This window comes from Phoenix dactylifera, chromosome 15 (genome assembly GCF_051530095.1).
Source record: "Phoenix dactylifera cultivar Ajwa chromosome 15, Ajwa_hap1_PhDact_Kaust_v1.1, whole genome shotgun sequence".
Lineage (NCBI taxonomy): Eukaryota > Viridiplantae > Streptophyta > Magnoliopsida > Arecales > Arecaceae > Phoenix > Phoenix dactylifera.
Genome location: NC_143204.1, coordinates 9,268,274 through 9,289,673, shown reverse-complemented (window position 1 = coordinate 9,289,673; position 21,400 = coordinate 9,268,274). Strand labels below are relative to the sequence as shown.

At 38.4% G+C, this 21,400-nt stretch overlaps 1 protein-coding gene across 1 annotated transcript in view; it reads right to left on the bottom strand.

Annotated features, from left to right (window-relative positions):
• The window catches only part of LOC103722512 (putative MO25-like protein At5g47540), a 41,064-nt gene extending 22,972 nt beyond the window's left edge, over window positions 1-18,092 (bottom strand). The window contains exons 1-4 of the mRNA XM_008813102.5: window positions 17,563-18,092; window positions 4,749-4,910; window positions 4,384-4,502; window positions 3,396-3,470 (exon numbers count right to left, since the gene is read on the bottom strand). Of these exons, the coding sequence (XP_008811324.1) occupies window positions 3,396-3,470; window positions 4,384-4,502; window positions 4,749-4,910; window positions 17,563-17,682 (476 nt within the window). The 5' untranslated portion in view covers window positions 17,683-18,092. The remainder of the gene's footprint in view (window positions 1-3,395; window positions 3,471-4,383; window positions 4,503-4,748; window positions 4,911-17,562) is intronic.
• Window positions 18,093-21,400: the final 3,308 nt, after the last annotated feature.

The window sequence follows — 21,400 nt, the reverse complement described above, 5'->3', positions numbered from 1 at the left end:
TGAAGACGGGGCAGTTGGGAGGTCAGCGCTCCCAGAGCCTCAATGGCAGGAGCTGGAGCATATGCCGGTCCAAAACCCAGCTCAAGTGCGGAAGTAGCTACGTCAACTACTGCTAGTGTCCAAGCAAGCTCGGCAACAACCTAGGATCCAAGGTCGGATCAAAAGGAGTCTCGCACACAGCGGTTAATGCTTCCTCAGGGAACTTTTTGGCACCACCCTCGAAGGAGCCTCCAAGATAGGTGGACGAGCAGAGACTAAGGCAATCACCTCCACCTCAGGAAGCTCAGCATCAAGGACTAGGGCAGCAGCAAGTGCCTTCGTCTTCCTCGACAAGTAGCCTCATTCCCGCTGAGCTTCCTTTTGCAGAGCGTATCCTTGGAAGCCTCAGACATTAGCTTTTTGAGATCGAACTTCATCCCTATGAAGATAAAAAAAAGGGTCAAAAAAGTCGAGCATCAACACTTAGAAGAAATAAATTCAATCAAAGCAGGAAATTACCCTCGGCAGAGGTCGCCAAAATGGCCTCGGAAAGTAGTTTAGCCAAGGACGGCGCCCGCATACCATGACGGGTATTAACCATCGCCTGCTCCTCATTAGACAAGATCGGCAACAGATTCATTGCCTTCTTCGGCGTGGACCATTGCGTTGGGAAGGCCCAGCCCCTCTCCAAGGATTCGAAAAAGAATTGGTCCTTCCAGTTGTGAATGGCGGAAGGACTAGACGGAAGGTGGAAACCTTTCCAGCTAGAGATGTACCCCCAACCCTTTTCCAAGAATTCTTCTTTAACTAGAAAAAAGCTTGGAAAAGCCCCAAAGGAGAGAAACCATGAAGAATGACAAAAGAAAAGAACCCGACAATCATTCTCCAAGCATTGAGGACGAGCTGAGTTAGGACAAACTGAGTCAGGACGAGCTAGTACCCATACAAAAGCTCGGCAAAAAGAACTGAAATGGGAAAACTTGGTCCCACCTTCAAAGTTTCCTGTAAAAAGTGAGCTAATTCTTCCCGGGCAACGTCACCCGACCAAATAGGCCAAGTAACTCCAGAGTAAAGTTTTAAGGGATGTGGTACTCGAACGAATCCTCTCCAAGTCGGCCTCCCCCAGTATGCATTTCTCAGCAGATGGGGCAAAATCGACCATCAAAGATGGTCCCTTGGAGCCCTCGGAGGCTCGATCAGATGAATGCAAAGCCACAAGCTCGTCATCTTCTCCCAACCAAATGAGAAGAAAAAGGAATGGAGGAAAGAGCAGAACATAAGGGAAGAACCAAGATAAGGAATCGATGAGGCCTACTGGAAGATTAAGGCGAAGAAACTCCGATAAAAAGACAACAAAACAAATGCCACGAGGAAGACCTTGGTTTGGAATGGAAAAAGGAAAGGATTTCGAAGATGGAGCACGAGTTCACCCTCGACCACTCTCTTTAGACGATTGGTTGCAGAAATATTGAAACAACGACGAAGCACAGGTCGCTAGCATTATATAAAGCCTCAGGTGGCTCAAATCGACATGACTGTTCAAGCAATCAATTCGATCTCCACCACATGTCAAGTGTTCGATTCTGAACCATCGCCAGGATCGCTACCGACAAAGCGTCCAACCGCCGCCTTGGAAATCCCACCACTAATAGTACCACTTCTGAAAGGGCAGGCGCCAGCATGCAATCAAAATGCAGTCTGTAGAAGAATTTCCAAGCTGATAAGACAGCTTGGTTGATTGGCTTTGTAGCTCGCCTCAACTAGTTGATTTCGCCCGAGGAAAGCTACGTCCTTCACCCGAGCCGATCAAGTCAGCTCGACCTCGGAAGTAGGGAGCAATTGATACACCTCAAAACCAACCTAAGCAGATAAGACAGAACGACTAACAAAAGCTCGCCATCTAGCCACAAGCTGACCATTCAATGCTTGCCATGTGGTTGATCCAGAAGACATGCAAAGAATTCTTCGTATTTCATACTCTCTGAGTCTCTGTCGAGCTGGCAACAACTTGGCCATGATCGCGAACTGTTTCCTAACAAAAGCAATACACGTGCAGATTCCCATGGCTGAGAAGCGCAGACATGATTCCGAGCAAAATATACACGTTACCAAATCAACCAGCATAGAGGCCCAAACTACTCAACGACGAGCTCCAACCCTCACCTATATGTTGCAATCCTGAGGCCCACCAGGTAAGTTCTCCTCTGACTGTCTTACGCTATCTCTACCCCTCTTAGACCTCCTATTTCTTCAGAGTCGTGTTTGACTTAGGCATTGGAGGGTCCCTCACCGGATATGCTCTGACAAGTAGACTTTCTTGTCTTTGTTGTTTTAGGTCGGAGTCAACGTCGAATCACTAGTCAGAGCAGCACCTCTGCCAACACCAACTCGGAGGCAATTGGCACTAGAACTACCATCGACCAAGTGCAACGGCCACCGAATCATCGCCACAGAGGCATGTTGACCCCCATCCAATCCACCTAATCTGGAAGGTCGATAAGTTGAGACCTCCAGCGACCCGTCAGCTCGGCGTCTTGGCCGAGCGGATCCTAGTGGCAACAATTGGCATATTATTTAATAATATATGAACCGACGTGTCCTCTAAAGTTAAGATTCTAACCTTTCAATGTATGGAGACATATTTAAAGGCTTCCCAGTTCCAACAAATATAAGCCTTGTTTTATGGAAGAGATAAATACTTATAATATAATATGGCTCACCCATATATCTTAAAAGCACATCACTTAGCAAAGATTTGAACATATGACTTGTAAACTTTATTGTCGTGATAACAACTGAAGCTTAATCTCTACAAAGCTTGTTTTACTTATATACATTTAAAATTCAGATGCTTGTGCTAGAATTAGAAATACTAAGGGATCATACTATGTTAAGGGCATATAAAGAAAGTTATTTTCATCTTCTCCAATTCCAGTCCTAGTAATTCTGAAAAATGAAATTATTAATTTTATCTTGAAAAGATACTAGTAAGTCATGATCAACCCAATAAAAAAATATCAGCAAATGATTCAAATAATTTTTTAGAAAAAAATAAGCATGTACAGAATCTTCTTGACAAAAGTAATGGAAGAGATGTTACATAAATGTAATGCAACACAAATTTCTATGCTCCTGTTCCTCCAACTCTCTTAATGTCTCATTTAGATCATAATCGAAGACATAAGAAAACCATATGCTGATCAGCCAAAGATGTACAGAACATACAACCATTAAAAGAGAATAGCTGCCATGCATAACATTCGAAAACAACATATATGATGTCTTTTTCCCTTCTTTATAAATATCATCTCAACGGACGGATACAATAAACTTTCTGGCACGCAGTTTTTAGGTATAAAGATTTTGGCTTACAAAAGAGGGGGAAAAACTAATAAACCAATAATATTCACAATTACCTTGCTATACTTTGATGACGAATGCATTCCCTTAACATAGCACCATAATGTAAAGCAATGTCCACATTGTCATACCTGGATAACCAATATGTTAGTACGTGACAAGTTAAGCTAAAACCAACTTGATATATGGCAGAAAATCCCACGACTTCTCCCAATGCAGAAGAACACATGGAATTGTTGGCATATAGCTGTTCGTAGCAAATAGAATCTGAAACTCATAAAGTATACTGCTACAAAAAATCGAAAATGCTATGCTCCTTTCCCTGATTTCATGAATGCTTCCACTCACTCGACTCAATCTTTTCCCAAAAATCTTTTCCCTGATTTCATGAATGCTAAAATAGAACTAGGTCTCCAGCATGCCACTTTATATTTCTAGCAAATTTGAACCACAGATCCTAGACCAAGACCTCGAATGACTATATATCCAGGCACCAAAAAGATTGGCAATAAGTTTAAAGAAGGCCTTCTTTTCCTAGTCACCATTGATTTGCATGCATTCAGACAAGATAATATTAGAGACCTCAAATGCCTGACTTTTAGAATTTTTGTTCACTTAAATGTAACATCTTGGAAGAGGTAGCATCTTAACGTTGCTTTGTATGGCACATTTTATCATGAGGCTCATTTTATCATGATACCACATAATGCACAACCCAAGTTCATGATCAAATGAAATTTTATTGATTTAAGTGTTCAATAATCCAAAATCACCATCATCGCCTAAAAGATAACTTTCTTCACAGCAAAGAATCCAAAACCACATCAGCTGCAGGAAAAAAATTTAGGAGAACTAATTGCCAATATTCAAACGTAACATTTAGATGGAAAATTTTCATCAAAAAAAACATTTAGATGGAAAAAAAATGGTAATGACATTTTTTTTTTCAGAAAAAAATGGCAAGAATGGTATCAAAAGAAATGAAAAAATTGTTCAAAATTACTGAATTCTTTTTGGCTGTAAGCTTTAAAATCTAAATCTCACCCAGAGACTAAAAGATCCAAAAGATCTTTGTTTGCTTCCAAATAATCAGAAGCAATCAACCGTGAATGAACTTGCTGCCTTTGTAAATTTGCAACAACTTGAGTAGCATCTTTCCGTGCCTGCAGAAGTTATCAAGAACCAGATTTTGGCAACAAGTTGACAACTGAATACATATCAATTGGAATAGGATAGGGCACAAGCTTTGCTAGAGTTGACCAGATGAATGCATATCAATAGGATTAGCCTAGACTATATAATATCCAAAGTTCAAGATACATAAACCTAGATAAGCTTGTTGTATTAAAATTATGACATTATATGTGTAATACATAGTCATTAACGTAAGATAAAATCTGTACATCTACCTCCAGGTTCAATTTTGGGAGACAAATAATTAGCAGGCGTAAGGTGTTTCCTTTAAAAAACTCCTGTGTCAACTGGGCACATGCTTCAGAGACTGGCTCTGCTTCACTGTTGCCATACAGAATAGATTTCAACTCCCGGATATTTTTGCTTAGTTCCGCCATCTGCATAGTTAGAGTTGAATATAAAAATCAATGACAATTAAATATACATTAGCAGTTAGCCAATAAGGAAAAATACAGGCCTTCCACATAATCTATGTATATTAGCAGTTACCCAATAAGGAAAAATACATGCCTCCCACATAATCTTTCATTTTTTCCTTTTTTATCCTTTATATGAAGAAGAATAGCAAAGAAGAAAAGGCAGATAAAACTTGGAGAAATTATAGGGTTGAAGCCACATATCCTGATGGGGATCAACAAGCCTTAGAAATACATTCTTGGTGCCAGGATAAGAATCAAAGCTTCTGGATGCACTTGGAGGATGATGTTTTATGAATTGTAGGCTTTAATTCAAGTCTAGGGCCCATTTTGCATGATCAGGGACTTATTTGTTATGAGTTTATAACTTTATTCTCAGAAGGATGGGCCCCTTTTTCTTATATGTGAGGGGTCCTCTAATTATTCACCAATTTTGTAGGGAATTATCTGCAGGAAAGTAAGCAACCAGACCTAAGTGACGGTCAGCCCCCTCTACGATTTTATGACAATGTTTATTAAATGAAATATTCTTTTTTTTATAAGAGTTATATTGAACACCCTAAGGAATGTTATTCTTTAACACCAGGGGGAGTAGTATTTTACTCTTCTTTTATCTTCTTTTTTTTTTTTGCTCTGCTTTTTCCCAATCTTGCTATTTTTCCACTATTCTCTTCACTCTTTGCATCAAACCCAGTCTTCAACCAGTCCCAACAGCCATAGCCCAGCATTCCCAGAGAACAGCCATTGGCCAACTTTAAGAGGACTTCCTAAACATGACCAACAAGCAGATAATCAGGCCAGCTGTTCAGAGCAATCAAAGACAACTCTCATAAACAGCCTAATCACAAAGCAGCATTATGCAGCAAATTAAAACCTAGAATTCCCTGAATTCAACCAAGAAACCAGGTTCTTATTTTTCTCCTAGAAAGCTAGTTAAAGAAGGCTTGACCGGGTTTCAGTTGGGGCCCAAGTTATCTTGATTTCAATCCCTTTAAGACACCATAAGACCAGTCAGCCTTATTTTTACCAATTTCCTCTCTCTACTTCTAATCTCTTCCTTAAACCTCCTTTCTCCCTTCTGTTTATTCCTCTCACTACATATCTGTTTCAAGTTGTTATTCTCTATGTCCACAGAACATGGTCTGAAGATAACAAAAATGAAATAGTCCCCTCACTTTCACTCTTTCTTATCCCCTTTTTCTTTTCTATTCTACAATGTATGTTGCAGATACAAATGATCCAGCAAGATCACTAGACTTGATGTAGACCACTTTGGCCACTACAGGTACAGCTAAACAGGATTCAAGAGCGAGATCTGCCATATCAAGAAGCCGAATCACATGCCATATTTGTGAAAGCCATAACTTGGTCATATGACATCGGCTTGAAATGATCTTTTTTTTTTCAAAATCATGTAACTTTATGAGATATACGACATGGCACTACCTTCTAAAGGAGACCACACAAATAGTAATCTAGCCCAAATTCCATTGTTTGGACCCTGAAATGGCCTGGTCAAAAAGAAATTTTCTTTTCGAAAAAAACTTTGACTAGGCATATCTCCTAAGCTAGGAAGAATTAGGCCGAGAGACAAAAGGCAAAGTTGATGTAGAAGTCGAGATCTACCTCCTATAAGAATTTAGCTTTTTCGTATTTATTTCTACTAATTATGTTTATTTTTGAAAAGCTAGTCCTATTCGAACTAGGAGACAAATCCAACTTGAATTGTGCAAGGGCAAAGCTCACTATTATAAATAAGAGCTATGTACCTCAGTTTTGAATCATCAATAAAAGAACAAAGAACCTAAACCCTACTTTCGCTAATTTTTTTTTTATTTTTTTCTAAATTTCTTTCGAGAGATTCGAGTTAAACGAGTTGAGTTCTTCCTTCTCTCCGACCGGATGAAATTGGTATCAAAGCTTCAATCCTTTACATCTGTGGAGGCCTTAGTGTATAGTCCAGATACGAAAGCAATACAAGCAAACAGGAAAAGGGCTATCCATGCTTGAAGCACATCGAAAAACAAAAATGAGTACAGCTGTTAATTCTACCTCAATAGATGATGAGATGAAGAGACGTCTCATGCAATTAGAATAGAAAATTGCCAACTCACCAAAATTATGTTTCGATCGGTGATGATGCCTTCAACACAAACACCAGCAACCCCTATAGCAAAGCATCTCCCATGTCTAGAGATAAGGATCTACCATCTACTGAAGAGGGAGTAATATGCGTGCACTCAGAATCCCTCTCTTCAGCTTTTCAAATTCGAAGCTCAAATCAAGATCCCTATATATGGTGGAACTGTCAATGCAAAGAGGCTAGATAACCGGCTAGACCAGATAAGTCCTTCCATTGGTTTAATTTCCACCTCTTAGTGAATATCTCAACTCATTTGCTTCCAAACATTCTATGATTTTAAATTTCTGCATTTACATAATAGTTGTCCTTACACTTCATATGCATGGCTTTATTTTTTTGGGCGTTAATTATCATATTTGTATAGGCATTGCACCAAGATTCGCCGTCTCGGTACTGGACCCCATACCGGTGCCACATTATCATTGTGTTGGTAGATACAGTGCAAGGTCTTTTCGGCGTACCAAAGGTCAGTATGCCTCCCGTACCAGATATTGATGCCCCATGCTGTCCGGTTCGGGCCAATACAGCAAACCATGCATTGCACACTAAATTCTTCTCAAGGGTTGTCTTGAATGGCTAAAACTATAGTCTGTTACTATTTTCCATACTATTAACAACAGAAACCCAGATTTATCTAACTGATGAATGAGGTCAGTATGCATGATGATGCCCACAATTATTCCATGACATCAAAAAAAAGGTACAATATATTGAAAATAATATAAGCTTTAATAGGATCAAGTACTTCATATGTTCAATCATGATTCTTAATAAATCATTACAATACGAATGATTGGAGAATAAGGAATTTACTAAGAAATTGCTTGCTATGCCTGTAAAAATATATGCTTCATAAAAGAACATGATTCCAATTGCCAAAAACAAACACACATACTAGAAGAGGCCTCTTTTCCGTATGAAAAATTCATGGACTCATCAGACTGCTTAATCGTGAAGTATAAACTCATGAAGGGCAAACCACTACTTTGCAGAATGAAAGTCCATATGAATGTTCCAACTCTAAGGTACTTAGCTAACTACCCATATCACTTTGGTGTCTAGGGCCTCTCCTCGATATCTCTGTTAAGAGTTCAAGGATTGGCATGCTCTCCTACTTCTAAACTTGCAAATACAGACGTACAAATCACCAAGTAATCCAAGAACAATAGCTTTAGTTATAAAAAAAATGGAGACAATCAAACAACCCAAAAACAATGACTTTAGCAGTTGGACAGTTGAACATCATTTTCTGGCAATGATTTGTCACCTTTTTGCTTAGGTTGCTCTGGCTTCTGGTGGAGGCAACCATGGTAGCAGTGGTTGATTCATTATGACACAAATCATTCCCTTTTGGGAATTTTCATCCTAAAATTTGCAATGGTAGAACACTTAAATTGAATATAATTCAAACATCGTTGGTGTGCATTCCTTGAACAGTGAATGAGTAGCGCATGCATAATAACACAATCTTTTAATCTTGACAAATCTGTTCTAATGCACTGTAAAAAGTAAAGAACTTTTTGCAGGTATCGGACCTCTAAAGAGTTCTGAAAATATGCTTACGTGCATGTTTCATAAAGGACCTATAGGAGCGAGCCACTTGAAACTCTGCATCCCAAGCATTTATAAATTTCACAGAACACTGCAAATGATTACAGTTTTGGGGAAAAATTTACATCTGAAAAGTACATACATGGTCTAATTCATGGATATCTAGCTCTCCAATGACATGCCAGTTGCTCTATTTGTCTTTTGCTCTATTTGTCTCTTTAGCCTCTAAACTTTCCCTGTCTCAGATCTGGAACTATATCATATGTCGCCCTTTAGTAACTTGCAATGGAATTATGCAAGTCCACCATACCACTTTCAAATTATTTTATTTTACTCATTTAAGTCTCATTCAAAACAAGACTACAAGATTATACATCTATACAAAAAACAAAAGCCAATAACAGATCTTTCTAGCAGAAATTGTCTGTATTTCCAGAATGGAATTGTTAATATTGCAAATGATTAGTCAAACTTGAAGAAACACAGAGCAAATTTCGAAACCAAAGCTCTGGACCATTTATCAGAAATTTATTTAATAGGACAGCATTTAAGAAATTATATAATAAAATTGTCATTTTCTTTAGCTTCCATCCTGTCCACTTCAGAGTAACCAAAACAAATTACTGGACTAACTTTCAAAATTCTGATTCAACTTCAGTTGAACAAACATTAATATACTAACATAAATGTGGACACATGAAATTCATAGCGATAAACTAACTGGATTAAAGTAGCATTTTCATTCACTATACCATCTCTAAATGAAACACTATATCATGTTAACATACTGGTGGTAGACTGGTAGCCCTAAAAGAAAAGATTGGCAAGTGACGATTCATACAACCAAGTCCAAATAGTTGGTAGGAGGCTTGAACTTTATGCTTATGAAAGTAACTCTTCAATCAATAGAAATCATAACTAATGTTAAGGTTCTGAAACTCTACTTTATGGCTAGAGTGCATCGAGTTCATGGTCAAGAGAAAGTGGGACATACTCTCACTTGAAATGAGAAAGTGAGAATGCTCAGAATGATCCATAAATCCCAGAAACTAACATATGGAAGCAACCCAATCATCTGATTTTTTATTATACTTCTTCAAAAGATCCTCAACATTAAACTCAATTTCTATAGTTATTTGGCAATCTTGCATCATACATTGCTAATAATGATGTAGACAGCCACCTTACCAACTTGCATTGGCAAGTTTATCCACTATGATGCCGTGTAATTGTAGAAGGAAATGAAAAGCTCACAAAAAATGACATCATATGGGAACAACTAAAATTTCTCAAGAAAGTCAACATGTATCTAGCACACGGGGAAAAGAAGAGCGTGATGGAAAAGACAGTAATGACAGGACAAACCAGAAACAGATCATGCAATTTCTATGACAAATAAGGTGATAACAATATAACAATACATAACCAAAGATCAATGACTATATTTGACATGGCTGACCACTAAGTAGATAAGCTCGGCCATAATCAACTGTCATTTTTCTAATGTTTAATAACCCATTTTGTCATTCCAAATAGTCCCTGGAACTAATCTTTTAGGAGCTCACTTCTAGTACTTCTCATACCTATATGCAACCAACTTAACCCTAGTTGTAAGAGTCTAACTAGGAAGAATTACTTGTTCTACACAATGCAAACCCGTTCCATTATATAGAGTTGGTCTATCTAGATTTTAATTGAAAAACATAGTCAGATTCTTCCGTCACATTTTTCCTTCTTTCCTCTTCTTGTTACTAGTATCAACAACAGAATGGTTGGAGCAGATCAAGAGCACTGATGTACCTGCAAAAACCAGCCAGATACACTATACAATCTAAATCTAAAAATATAAGAAAATTCACATACATCCTACTATAGACATTAAAATAAACAGATTTTATGCCTTCTCTTACCACAGTTCTGATATGACATGGATGTAAATAGTCCTAGTTATCTCAGTGAACAAACTCAAAGCATTCAAAAATTCATCCTTTACATTTAAGTTCATTAGAAACCCTAACAAACATAAACTTCATCCAAATTCCCTTGGCTGATATGATATTAATCATTTCCCTGACCTCATTTTATTCTCAGAATTTTTAAGAAGATACCAGGAGTCCAGCCCTATAAGTGCAGCAAAACCTCCTTTTTTTACACCTAACTCGTTCCATTAAACCATTCCCATAACTAAAAACTAGGAAACCCGAACTCCAAAATTGCTTTCAAATTCTTTATCTTTTCGATATAAAAATCTGTCCTACAGTCTGAGCCTATAAATTTTTTTTGTTCAATATGAAGCAGTGAACAGCTATTTCCTGAGAGCTAATAGGGCTTCCTAGCTAGAGCCCACACCCAGTGAATCATTCTGAAACCCTCTGCTGAGAATATCACAAGAGAAAAGATTCTCTGCCTCTCAAGGAGTAGAGACGATGTTTCCATTCCTTTAGGGTCCTTTTTCGCATGGAAAGGCCTGGAAACTTTCAGATTAAAACAACCCTGCTTCGTTAAGCTTATTAGCTTCGGCCAGAAAGGAGTTATCTACATTCACCCTAAATGAGCAATATAAGTAATATGAACTTACTGCGACACCACCATCAGAAAACAAACCAAGAGTTTCAAACTTCATATATAGGAAGAAACCACTATTGCAATAAAATAAAGAATTGGCATGTCTTTTCATCTTATAAATCTACCACCAAACCATCTATGAGAAAAACACAAGTAATACAGTACGTGACCTATTTAAATGCCAAATGTACAGGATGGAGAAAGAAAATTGACCAAACATAAACTCTATCTACTTCTGAAGGAAAGGCCTTACAAGATGTATATACTTGATAATGCATTTACCTTTTCCTATTGTATTTTTCACAAAATTATTTATCTTCATATATTATTTATTGATTTTATATCAGCTAGAGCAACATTATATACATTTTGATGATTACTGCTTTTTAAGATGTATAAAAACATTATGTAACTAAAAGCCATAACTAAAATGGTATCCTTAGAAAAATAATAATAAAGCACTTATTAATGCTTATCATTTTTTTAAATTCAATTAGATAAAAATAAAGAGTAATTATTTTGGAGTGTAAAAAAATTGTGGCTCTGAATAATATTTCATCCAAGAAATCTATACTATACCTAAAGAAAAAAAAAGGCGAAGGATACAATATAGTTGTATTTTAAAATAATTTTAAAAACAATTCTAAGACTCTACATTGTTTTTTTGTTAAATTCATTAATAATTGCAACTGAATTTACATTTCAAAAGCCCTTTTAACAGTTCAAACATTTTGCTTGGAGGAATGATGATAAAGAATATAGAATAACTTATATAATAAAACCTAGTTGCATAAACTATCTTATAAACGAAAGGACCATTAAAGAGGATTATTTCATACAAGTGATAGTACAAGCATACTTACTCTACAAATTTGGAAAGTGCCATCTCTCTAATAGAAGTATAAATCCCTATCAAGGCATCAACTCTCTCTCTCTCTAAGTCATTCATGGATCCATTCAATCATTTATATATTTCTCTCTTTTTGGTATGTAGTACACAATTAGAAAGCTCTCCCTAGCAAATAAAGAGAATCTTTTTGCATTTCCATGTCTATCATTTCCTCTAACTTAGATGATGACTTGGATTTAGAAGCCATTAAAGGGGGTCCCATTATTAAATGCCCATGGGGCATTTGATAAAAAGAATGACATGAAGAACCTGATTGCAGGTCAACCTATTGTTAAGGTATTGTACATTCTAGGTTGTCAAGAACAACTAATATTTCCTAATATGAATTGTGATAATCTTATATTGTAATAAAAGCAAGCTCAAGTCTACCATTTGTGCTTAATTAAATTAACTCTTGATGACTAATATTGTGACAAAAAGGGAATAAGTGCAATACCGGGGGAGGTTGGTAATTGAGATGGAGAGATTTTAGGAAATTACAGTGAGAAAATTTAGAAAGATAACTGATGACATCAGTAAGTTTAACTGTAGTTAAATAACCAACAAGAATAAAGAACATCAATAGTGACTGACTAATACTTTGGGGCTCCCATTATGTGCACATGAAAAGTTCTCTAGGCCCATAAAGATGGCATGGCAACTCAGCATTCAACTAAACCCCAAAATTAAAGCAATGTCTGGTCTTCCACAAGTCCCCTCCTGCTGCATGGTAGTCAGAACGTTTTGTGGTTAATGGGACAATCACCTCACTGGATGTCCAAGTTAACATCTCATTAAGAGGATATTGGGGGCCTATAATATGTTATTTTCCTTTCATAGTGATTTCCTGGCAGTCAATTACGTGTCGATATTGTGGAGCAAGACTATACAATCTGTAGTGGAAAATTCTTAGAACTTGAAGGGGCTGTGGCCCCCGCCAGCACCCATGTGTCTGCCCATGCGCATGCATTTTAAATTTAAAATTATGATTTATGTACTTTGACCTCCCAGATATCATTCGTTTTCTTTGCTTTTCAATGAAATATTTATTATTGGACTCTTCTGCTAGTCCAGGGTAATGGCATAATTTTTTTATTATGGAAAGCATAAACAACACTCCATCTACAGAAAATCAATCAGCAAGCTGAATCCCAACTTATGCACGCACACCTTGAGAGAGATATTATACCCCTCACAAACGGAGCAACATATTGGAGATAGGTTTGCAATTGCTTCCACATATATAATTAAGATTAACCTATTTATTGGGAGGGGCAACGAAATTTTGTGTCCACTGTCTCAAACTCTCAATACCTGAAATTTATCTTCCTGGGTAAGCAATACATCGCATCTACATAAGAACAACATAATGCTATATATTCTTCCTATCCATTGGTGCACCTAATACCATAGCTAGGACATCAGGTTATCACACTGATACGATGGCAAAGTATATGCCAATGTTGCCTCTAATAGAAAATTTATGCATATGATTCTAGACTACAACTATGAACGAGTAAGTAAATGAAAGTGCTGGCACCAAAGCTCATACATTTCCCTTGAACCAACGGAACAAAGGAAAAGGAAAAAGAAATTTCTCTAGCCTGACACCAAAGTGACCCAAAGAACAGTGTATCGTGAAACAATTTGAGATTTTCGAACAAAAGATATATTACTCCAAAGCTTCCTGCCTAAAAGTTTCAGTGCCCCTTCTCAAAACTCTATATTACATCCATCTAATCTACACCAATTACGAAAATCAGTGGAATCCAAAGAATTACTGCCTACCCTTCCTCAGAAGAGAAAGGAAAATGAGCACATTGAGCTTCTTTTAGAAAAGAAACTAAGAAAACTACATTTAGCTTATCAGTTCATCAACTCTATTGATTCATTACAAGAAAAAGGCTCCATTACCCACAAGTGAAAATCTCCAATATCAGCCTCCACTCTCCACAACCACAAAATTCTTCAATCTTATTGCAAACAGTGTAATAGCTAAACAAATCCAAAACACGAATACAACGTGGAAACAGCAGAGATATATAATTCGTTATATATTTTCAAAAACTAATCCTAGTCATCTTTGACTTTCTCCCTTGTACATGCTGTGAGTTTCTCCATATTATATGCAGGACCGACAATCAAGGTCAGAAGAACCGGTACCGGGGACCATACCGGTTCTCCAGTGGAACGAGCCCGTACGGGCCGTGCCGAGCCCGTACCGAGAGAGAAAACCTGCCGAAGCCGGAGAAGAAGAGAAAGAGAGAGTGAGCAGGGAAGGGAGGAAAAAGGAGCGACGGCAGACGCCGGTAGAGCGCCTTGGGAGGCCGGCAGAGGCCGATGCTGCGGCCACGTTTCCTGTTTCTTTCGAAATAGGAAAATAGGCTGTGGCTAAAAACATTGAAAATTTTAAAGTGAAGTCGGCAAATGCTTACCGATTTCACTTAAAAATCCCAAAAAATTTTAAATTAAAATTTTTTAAGTCAAATCAGCAAGCGATTTGCCGACTTCACTTAAAAATTTTCTAATTTTTTAGCCGCGGCCTACTCTCCTGTTTCGAAAGAAATAGGGGACGCAGCTGCAGCCTCGGCCTCTATCGCCCCCTGCAGCCTTCACCGGCCTCCCGCAGCCCTCCATCGGCCTCCACCACCGCTCCTTCTCCCTCCCTCCCCCACTCACTCTCTCTTTCTCTCCTTCTTCTCTGGGTCTGGCAGCAAGCCGATTTTAAAGCCGACACCATACCAATAAGCCACCGGTACGGCTCAGAACGGACGGAACCATCCGGTTCAGGACCGTTCCGCATTCCATTCCGACAACCAATTAGAGCGAAATTGCTTACAATTATTCATTCTTGTTCATCAGAAGCAAAGAATTAGCTACCATGTCAAGAAAGGGACCAAAATGGAAATAAGAAGCTTCACTATAAGAAGATTTAATATAATTACTTAGTAGTCCCTTCATTCATGCATATTAGAAAATAAAAATCCTGATCATAGAATCCAAGTAACGATCCTAACTCCATAAATGTCTCTCATTTACCAAAGGAATCAAAGAAAATACACCCAAACAAAATTTTAAGAAAAAATTGCCAACCAAAGTTTAAATTTTTGCATGCGAAAAGGACAAACTAAACCCAGTGTAAGCAAGAAAAGTTATAATTACGGATCAAAAATCCATCAAATTTATGCTTACAAAAGCAATCCAACCCAAAAAATAGAAAGAAAAACGAAAGAAAATATGCATAGCAATAAGGTATCAAAGGATAGAAGAGGAAGAAAGAGGATCGGGGATCGGCACCTTCTCCTCCCTTTTAGACTCCCAGGAGTTCCAATTAAGGTTGATGTAAATAGGAGTTACTGTGTTTGGCGCACAATGTCAGCCGTTGTCCATGGCTTTAACTTAAAGAGACCCTTTATCTTCCTCTTCCTTACTGGTGGGAGGCTTTGGGAGGGGCTAGGCCTCCATACAGCGAAGCACCTCCACGCCACAGCATTAGTGTTATGAAGTAGAGCTAGGAGTAGTGTTCATGGGGGGCAGAAGAAGCGATTGGGGGCCATTAGGGGCACAAGTAGAGGCGCAAATGGGTCGGGTCGGGTCGGGTCCTGAGTGACCCCAACCTGACCCGATTTTTTTTTGGGTCCTAATTTTGGACCTAGACCCGACCCGATCTACCCGACCCGATTGAAGATCGGGTCGGGTCGGATCGGGTCCGAGTCGGGTCCGAGTTTGGGTCTGAATCGGATCTACTTTTTTTGTGCTTTTGGGAAAAAATTTGGGCAAATCTAATTTGGTCATATTATGAGGTGCTGGGTGACCCATGACTTGAAAGACTTGCAATTGACCTCCAGTCAGAACAGATGACCCATGACTTCCAAACTAAGTCGGTCTACAAGCCAAATTTCATATCACACTATTTTTTATCTACATGACTGATTGGACGGAACTTGGTGTCTCCCAGCTCCCTTCTCATGAGGACAAAAAAAATCTCAGACCTTCCAAAATCCAATTCCATTGCAGAAAACTGGCACATGACCCATATTCAGTTCAGTGTTCCCTCACTTTCTCCCTTCAAAAGTTAAAAGAAACAAAAACCAAAAAACAGAAGGAAAAAAAAGCTAGCTACCGAGACACTAGAGGTATCAACAGTGTAATAGATCGAGAGAGAATCCTAACGGGCCAAGGTTCCTTTGGATTCTGTGAATCTATGCTTGTTGCTACCCTTCCACGCTTGAACCCTACTCCCCTTAGGGCTTTTCCTCTCCCCCGCACACAAAAAAAAAAGAAAAGACCCTCTTTTGCTTTTTCCTTTCTCTCTCCCTCTTCGGGTCCATTCGGGTCGGGTTGGATCCATTCGGTAAACCCAGACCCGACCCAAAAAATGATTTGGGTCCAATTTTAGGACCCGATACGGACCCGTGGGTCCTCAAATTCGGGTCGGGACGGGTCTACGCGGGTTGGATCGGTCTACGCGGGTCGGGTCGGGTTACGGGTTGACCCGACCCATTTGCAGCCTTAGGCACAAGGGGAGCAAGTTCGACTTTACAACTTTCTCCCCACACCAATTTTAGTAATTAATAAAATCCTAGTGTTACTTCCTCTCTTTTCTCAAGAAAAAAAGGAAATAAAATCCTAGCATTACTGCCTCTCTTTTCTCAAGAAAAAAAAGGAAATAAAAAGAAGGAAAGAAAGAAAGAAAAGAAAATGAGGGCATTGAACCACTTCTAAAAAGAAACTAACAAAACTTTAATTAGTTTAGTGGTTCATCAACTCTATGGATGCATTACAAGAAAAAGGCCCCATTGCTTCAATGTGCAACAACCTCCACAAGCAAAAAACTCCTTTAGCAACAGCCTCCACACTCAGCAAGCACAAAATACTACACTCTAATCTTATTGCAAGAAATGTAAAAACTAAACAAGTTGACAAAAGGAATAGCTGTGGAAATAATAGATATTTATAATTTCTCATAAATTCGTGAACCCTACTCTCCATCATCCTTGAATTTCGCCATTTTATGAGCAGAACCAACAACCAGTTAGTGAGCTCTTGCTTAGAATCATTCATTTTTATTCATCAAAAACAAAGAATTAGTTTTTTAATACAAGCAATAAACGGGAGAGTGTGGAAATAAGCAGATTTACTATAAGAAAATAGCAAAATTATTACTCAACAGTCCCCTCATTCATGCACATTACGATACAGAAATCCTGATCACAGATTAAACTTAGCGATTCTAACTCCATGAAATTCTCCATTTTACCAAAGGAATGGCCTAAAATTATAAGGAAAATAAAATCCCACATCAGAACAGCTCAAGTTTCAATGTTTCCGGCGAAAAGGGACAAATTAAGCCTATAAAAACAATTCAAACCCAGAAATCAGAGGAACAAAAAAAAATCAAAATCCATGGAACCCAGATGGGATCAGATGACAGAAGAGGGGGAAACGAGATCAGAGATCAGCACCTTCTCCTCCCGCTTAGCATCTCGGGAGTTCCAATTGACGTCGACGTATATGAGGAGTTCCCGCGTCTGCCGCACAACATCGGCCGGCGTCCGCGGCTTCGACTTGAACAGCCCCTTCATCTTCCTCTTCCCCGCCGGCGGGAGGCTACGGGAAGAAGAGCCGGGACCGCAGATCGCGAGGCAACCCGCACCACGGCGCTAGGGTTAGGGTTTCGCGCGGCAGCCGGGGGCGCCGGAAGAAGAAGCCAGCGCGCGAGAGAGAGGCGCTAGGGCTTGAAGCGTAGAGGCACCGAGTTCGACCGGCGGTTCTTTCCCGTTGGCGAGGCCGAGGAACGGGAAGAAACGCTCATCCTAAACTTACGTCCGATTCTTGACGTTTCGTTCTCTGCTTTCCTTCGGATGAACGGCCGAGATTTAAAGACCACAGAGGATGATTGATGGTCGATCCCAAAATTTAAAACATGGGATTTATTTACCGGATAACAATAGGGATTATAATCAGTTAATTACGAGAAAACATAACCTGTTATAAATTAACATGGAGATCAACAAAGGGGGACATGGTTTCGGTTGGCTTCCATGCTGTCTCTATCCGTTTGGGCGGTGGTCGTCGCTATCTAATGTGGCAGTTTGTGGTGGTGCCCGCCCACATGGAAAGAGGTGTTGGTGTGTCGGATTGGATTGCCGTAGAGCCATTCAATTCCAGGCATCTGTTTTAGCTTTTTACGTTCCAAATGGACGAGGGGCGGGGGCAAATGTTTTTTCTGGCCCTTTGATTTTAATCACAAGTTGGTTTCATAGTTTTAAAATTAGCTACTGCTAAATGAGGTTATAAGATGTTGTCCAATCTGCTGAATTGGAAAATGATTTGGATTGTAAGGTGGATTCAATGGTTTCCGTTGGGTAGAATGTTCCAGCTATGAGAACATATTGTGTGGGATCTATAGACGTTTTGACAAGTCCCATGTATGGGAAAGTTGTCAAGGTAGATGTTGACATCGATGGCCTTGGAAGGCTGTCTAAACGATCGGGAAGCTAGTAGAAAACATCAAGAAAGATCAGCGAGTGTCCGCGAGAAAGAAAAAGCTATACTGATTATTGATAATTGTATGTCACAAACCTTATTGGTTTGGTACTAGCATATTCTATATATGGTGACCGATAAACTGTGAAATGGCTTATGTTAGTCTATTCATTTATGGAACAAATATTATATGGGCAGGTCGTAGAGAAAAGAAAAAAATATAGAGTAGGCTTCTTATTTTGTCATGTTTTCTCTTATGCCCATCTTAAAGAACAAACCTAAAAGTTGAAGACTCTTACTAACGGAGTCATTAGTTTCGTGACTAAAAAAAAGTATGGCATTCATTTTCTTCCTCATTTTTAGAACACATTTTTTATCGGTACATATTACATGACCAAGTAATACTTATCAAGCAAATTAATCATCTAGAAAGTCAATACTCACCTCTAGGAAAGCTTGAAATATTTCTTTGAAGCTTTTCTTGCTTGGATTCTCAAGTTAATGCTCTTTGTATTAGTGGTTCCTCTTGTATTAATTGCTATTCAATGTTCAACACTTAAGAGTTATTTGCTTACTGATTTTTGATGCCTCTATAGCAAGAGGAAGGGCTAGAGTCTTTTGACTATTAGAGTTCTTTTGAGAGTTGTTGGAGGCCATTTAATGCATTGTGCACATGCTGAAAAATTAGTCATTATAGCCTAGTCACCTCAAGTCGACTCTTACTATTGAACCAATGGATTGATTTTTGATGAGTACAAAATGTTTGAGTATAATACTAATGATTTTGTATTTTTGGAGTGGTTAATTTGTTATTTAGGAAGCTTAATTAATTTGAAAGGTTAGAAAAGTATGAAGAAACCTAGAAGAACATATCACAAATTTGGAGACGTATTTGAAGTATTTTGGAATCTTTTGTAGTGGAGGAGTCGACTCCAAGTGAAAAAGAGATGACCTTAGAACGCAAAAGTCGACCTCAAACTTGCAGGAGTCAGCCCTAGAAAGCCACATATCAAAAATAGAAGACAATCATTTTTATATACTTTAGGAGTCAAACCCATGACCTCAAGAGACAATCCCCAAGACTTCGGGAATCACCTCCAAGATTTTAGGAGTCAACTCCAAGATCTCAAGAGTCGACCCTAGGATTCAAGAGTCGACCCCAACACTTTAGGAGTCGACCCCTCTACGCATGATAACTAACAACTAGTTTTTCTGCAAGCATAGAATGTACAAAACAGCTTCCAACGACTATTTTTTCCTCTCCAATGGCTAGAAATGACTCTCTAATAACTTTTTAAGTTATAAATGCTTCCAAATAGAATTGGAGAAGTGAGGGATCAAGAAGACTGAGTGGATGTGATTAAAAAAAACAAGTTAACCACTACTCTAAGAGCTTCAAGTTCCATCACAACACTAAAGCAAGTAAGAAAGAAAAAGGGAAAGAGCTCACTTCTATTCTTTAAGATCACAACATTTAGAGCAAATCAAGCACGAGCTACAATGAGAAAAATTCAATATTTGTAAAGATTATTTTATATGTATTTTCTATCTTTCTTTTGTGCACGATATTAGGGAATCTCGTGTGGGATTTTCGTATAACTAAAACCATAACAAATCAGCAACCTTGAAAGGTTTGGTTGTACCCATAAAATAGCTCGATTGTAGTTGATTATCTTAAAAAATTGGCTAAGTTTTGCGGTTTGGAAATCAGCAAGGAGTTCCTAAGTGTTAGAACTCGGAGTTGGTTTAGCTATACAAACAAAAAAGCTTGATTTTGGTTGATTGCCAAAGAAAATCAACTAGATTTTATTGTGAGTTCGAAAAACTACTAAGCTATAATCTTGCTTATAGATCATAGTGAATTTTCCAAAGACGAAACCTTCGAGAGTAAATGTAGGAGCCGAGTTTGGCTCCAAACCGCTATAAAATCTTGGTGTTTGATTTGTTTGTGCTTGTTCTTATTTTTTGCACTTATTTATCATTCATTTTGCTGTGCATATTTATGTTTAAATTAGTTTTACTTAATCATTATTTAAGTTTGTAAAAAGTTTTGGAAAACTCAATTCATCCCCCACCTCTTGGGTTGTCATCTTGGGCAACAATTGGTATCAAAGTAGGATGCTTCAGATCCTATGACGATTCATTGTGATAGTACGGCAGCAATTGCCTATGCTAAGGATCTCAAGTATCATGGAAGAACCAAACATATAGACATTCGATATCACTATGTGAGGAATATGATTGTGCATAAGGAGGTGGTCCTGAAGTATATTTCTACAAATCACATGGTTGCAGACCCCTTGACTAAGCCTATAGCAAGAGATGCTTTTAAGGCTTATGTTAAAAGTCTAAGGTTGCATAGATTGTAATTTTTCTTCAGTTGACTATGATTTGTACACCTATTTAGGATATTAATGCTATTCATTGTTTGGTATATAGCATGATTGATGATGATCACACACATGAACATACTACGTGATTATAGTATATAAAGGTATGTCAACAGGCAAAGATTGGCTTATTCATACAAGCAATTGCCTCTGGTGTATGAATAGCAAGTTGAGATGAGACAATATTTTTGGGCTTGTGGAACAAGGTAGGATGATAAACAAAAATATGTTGCCTTAGTTGGAGCTAAGAAGAAGTCCTTTTTCAGTGTATGGACTGCACATGGAGAACCCACAATCCATGTAGCATGTGGTTAGCCAGATGTGAGATCTACTTTTGGCGCCTCACTATGTGAGTCTTTGAGTCATTTAATTGACTTATTTTATGCCCTTGTTTATTTTTGACTAAGTCATAAGACTAAGGTTT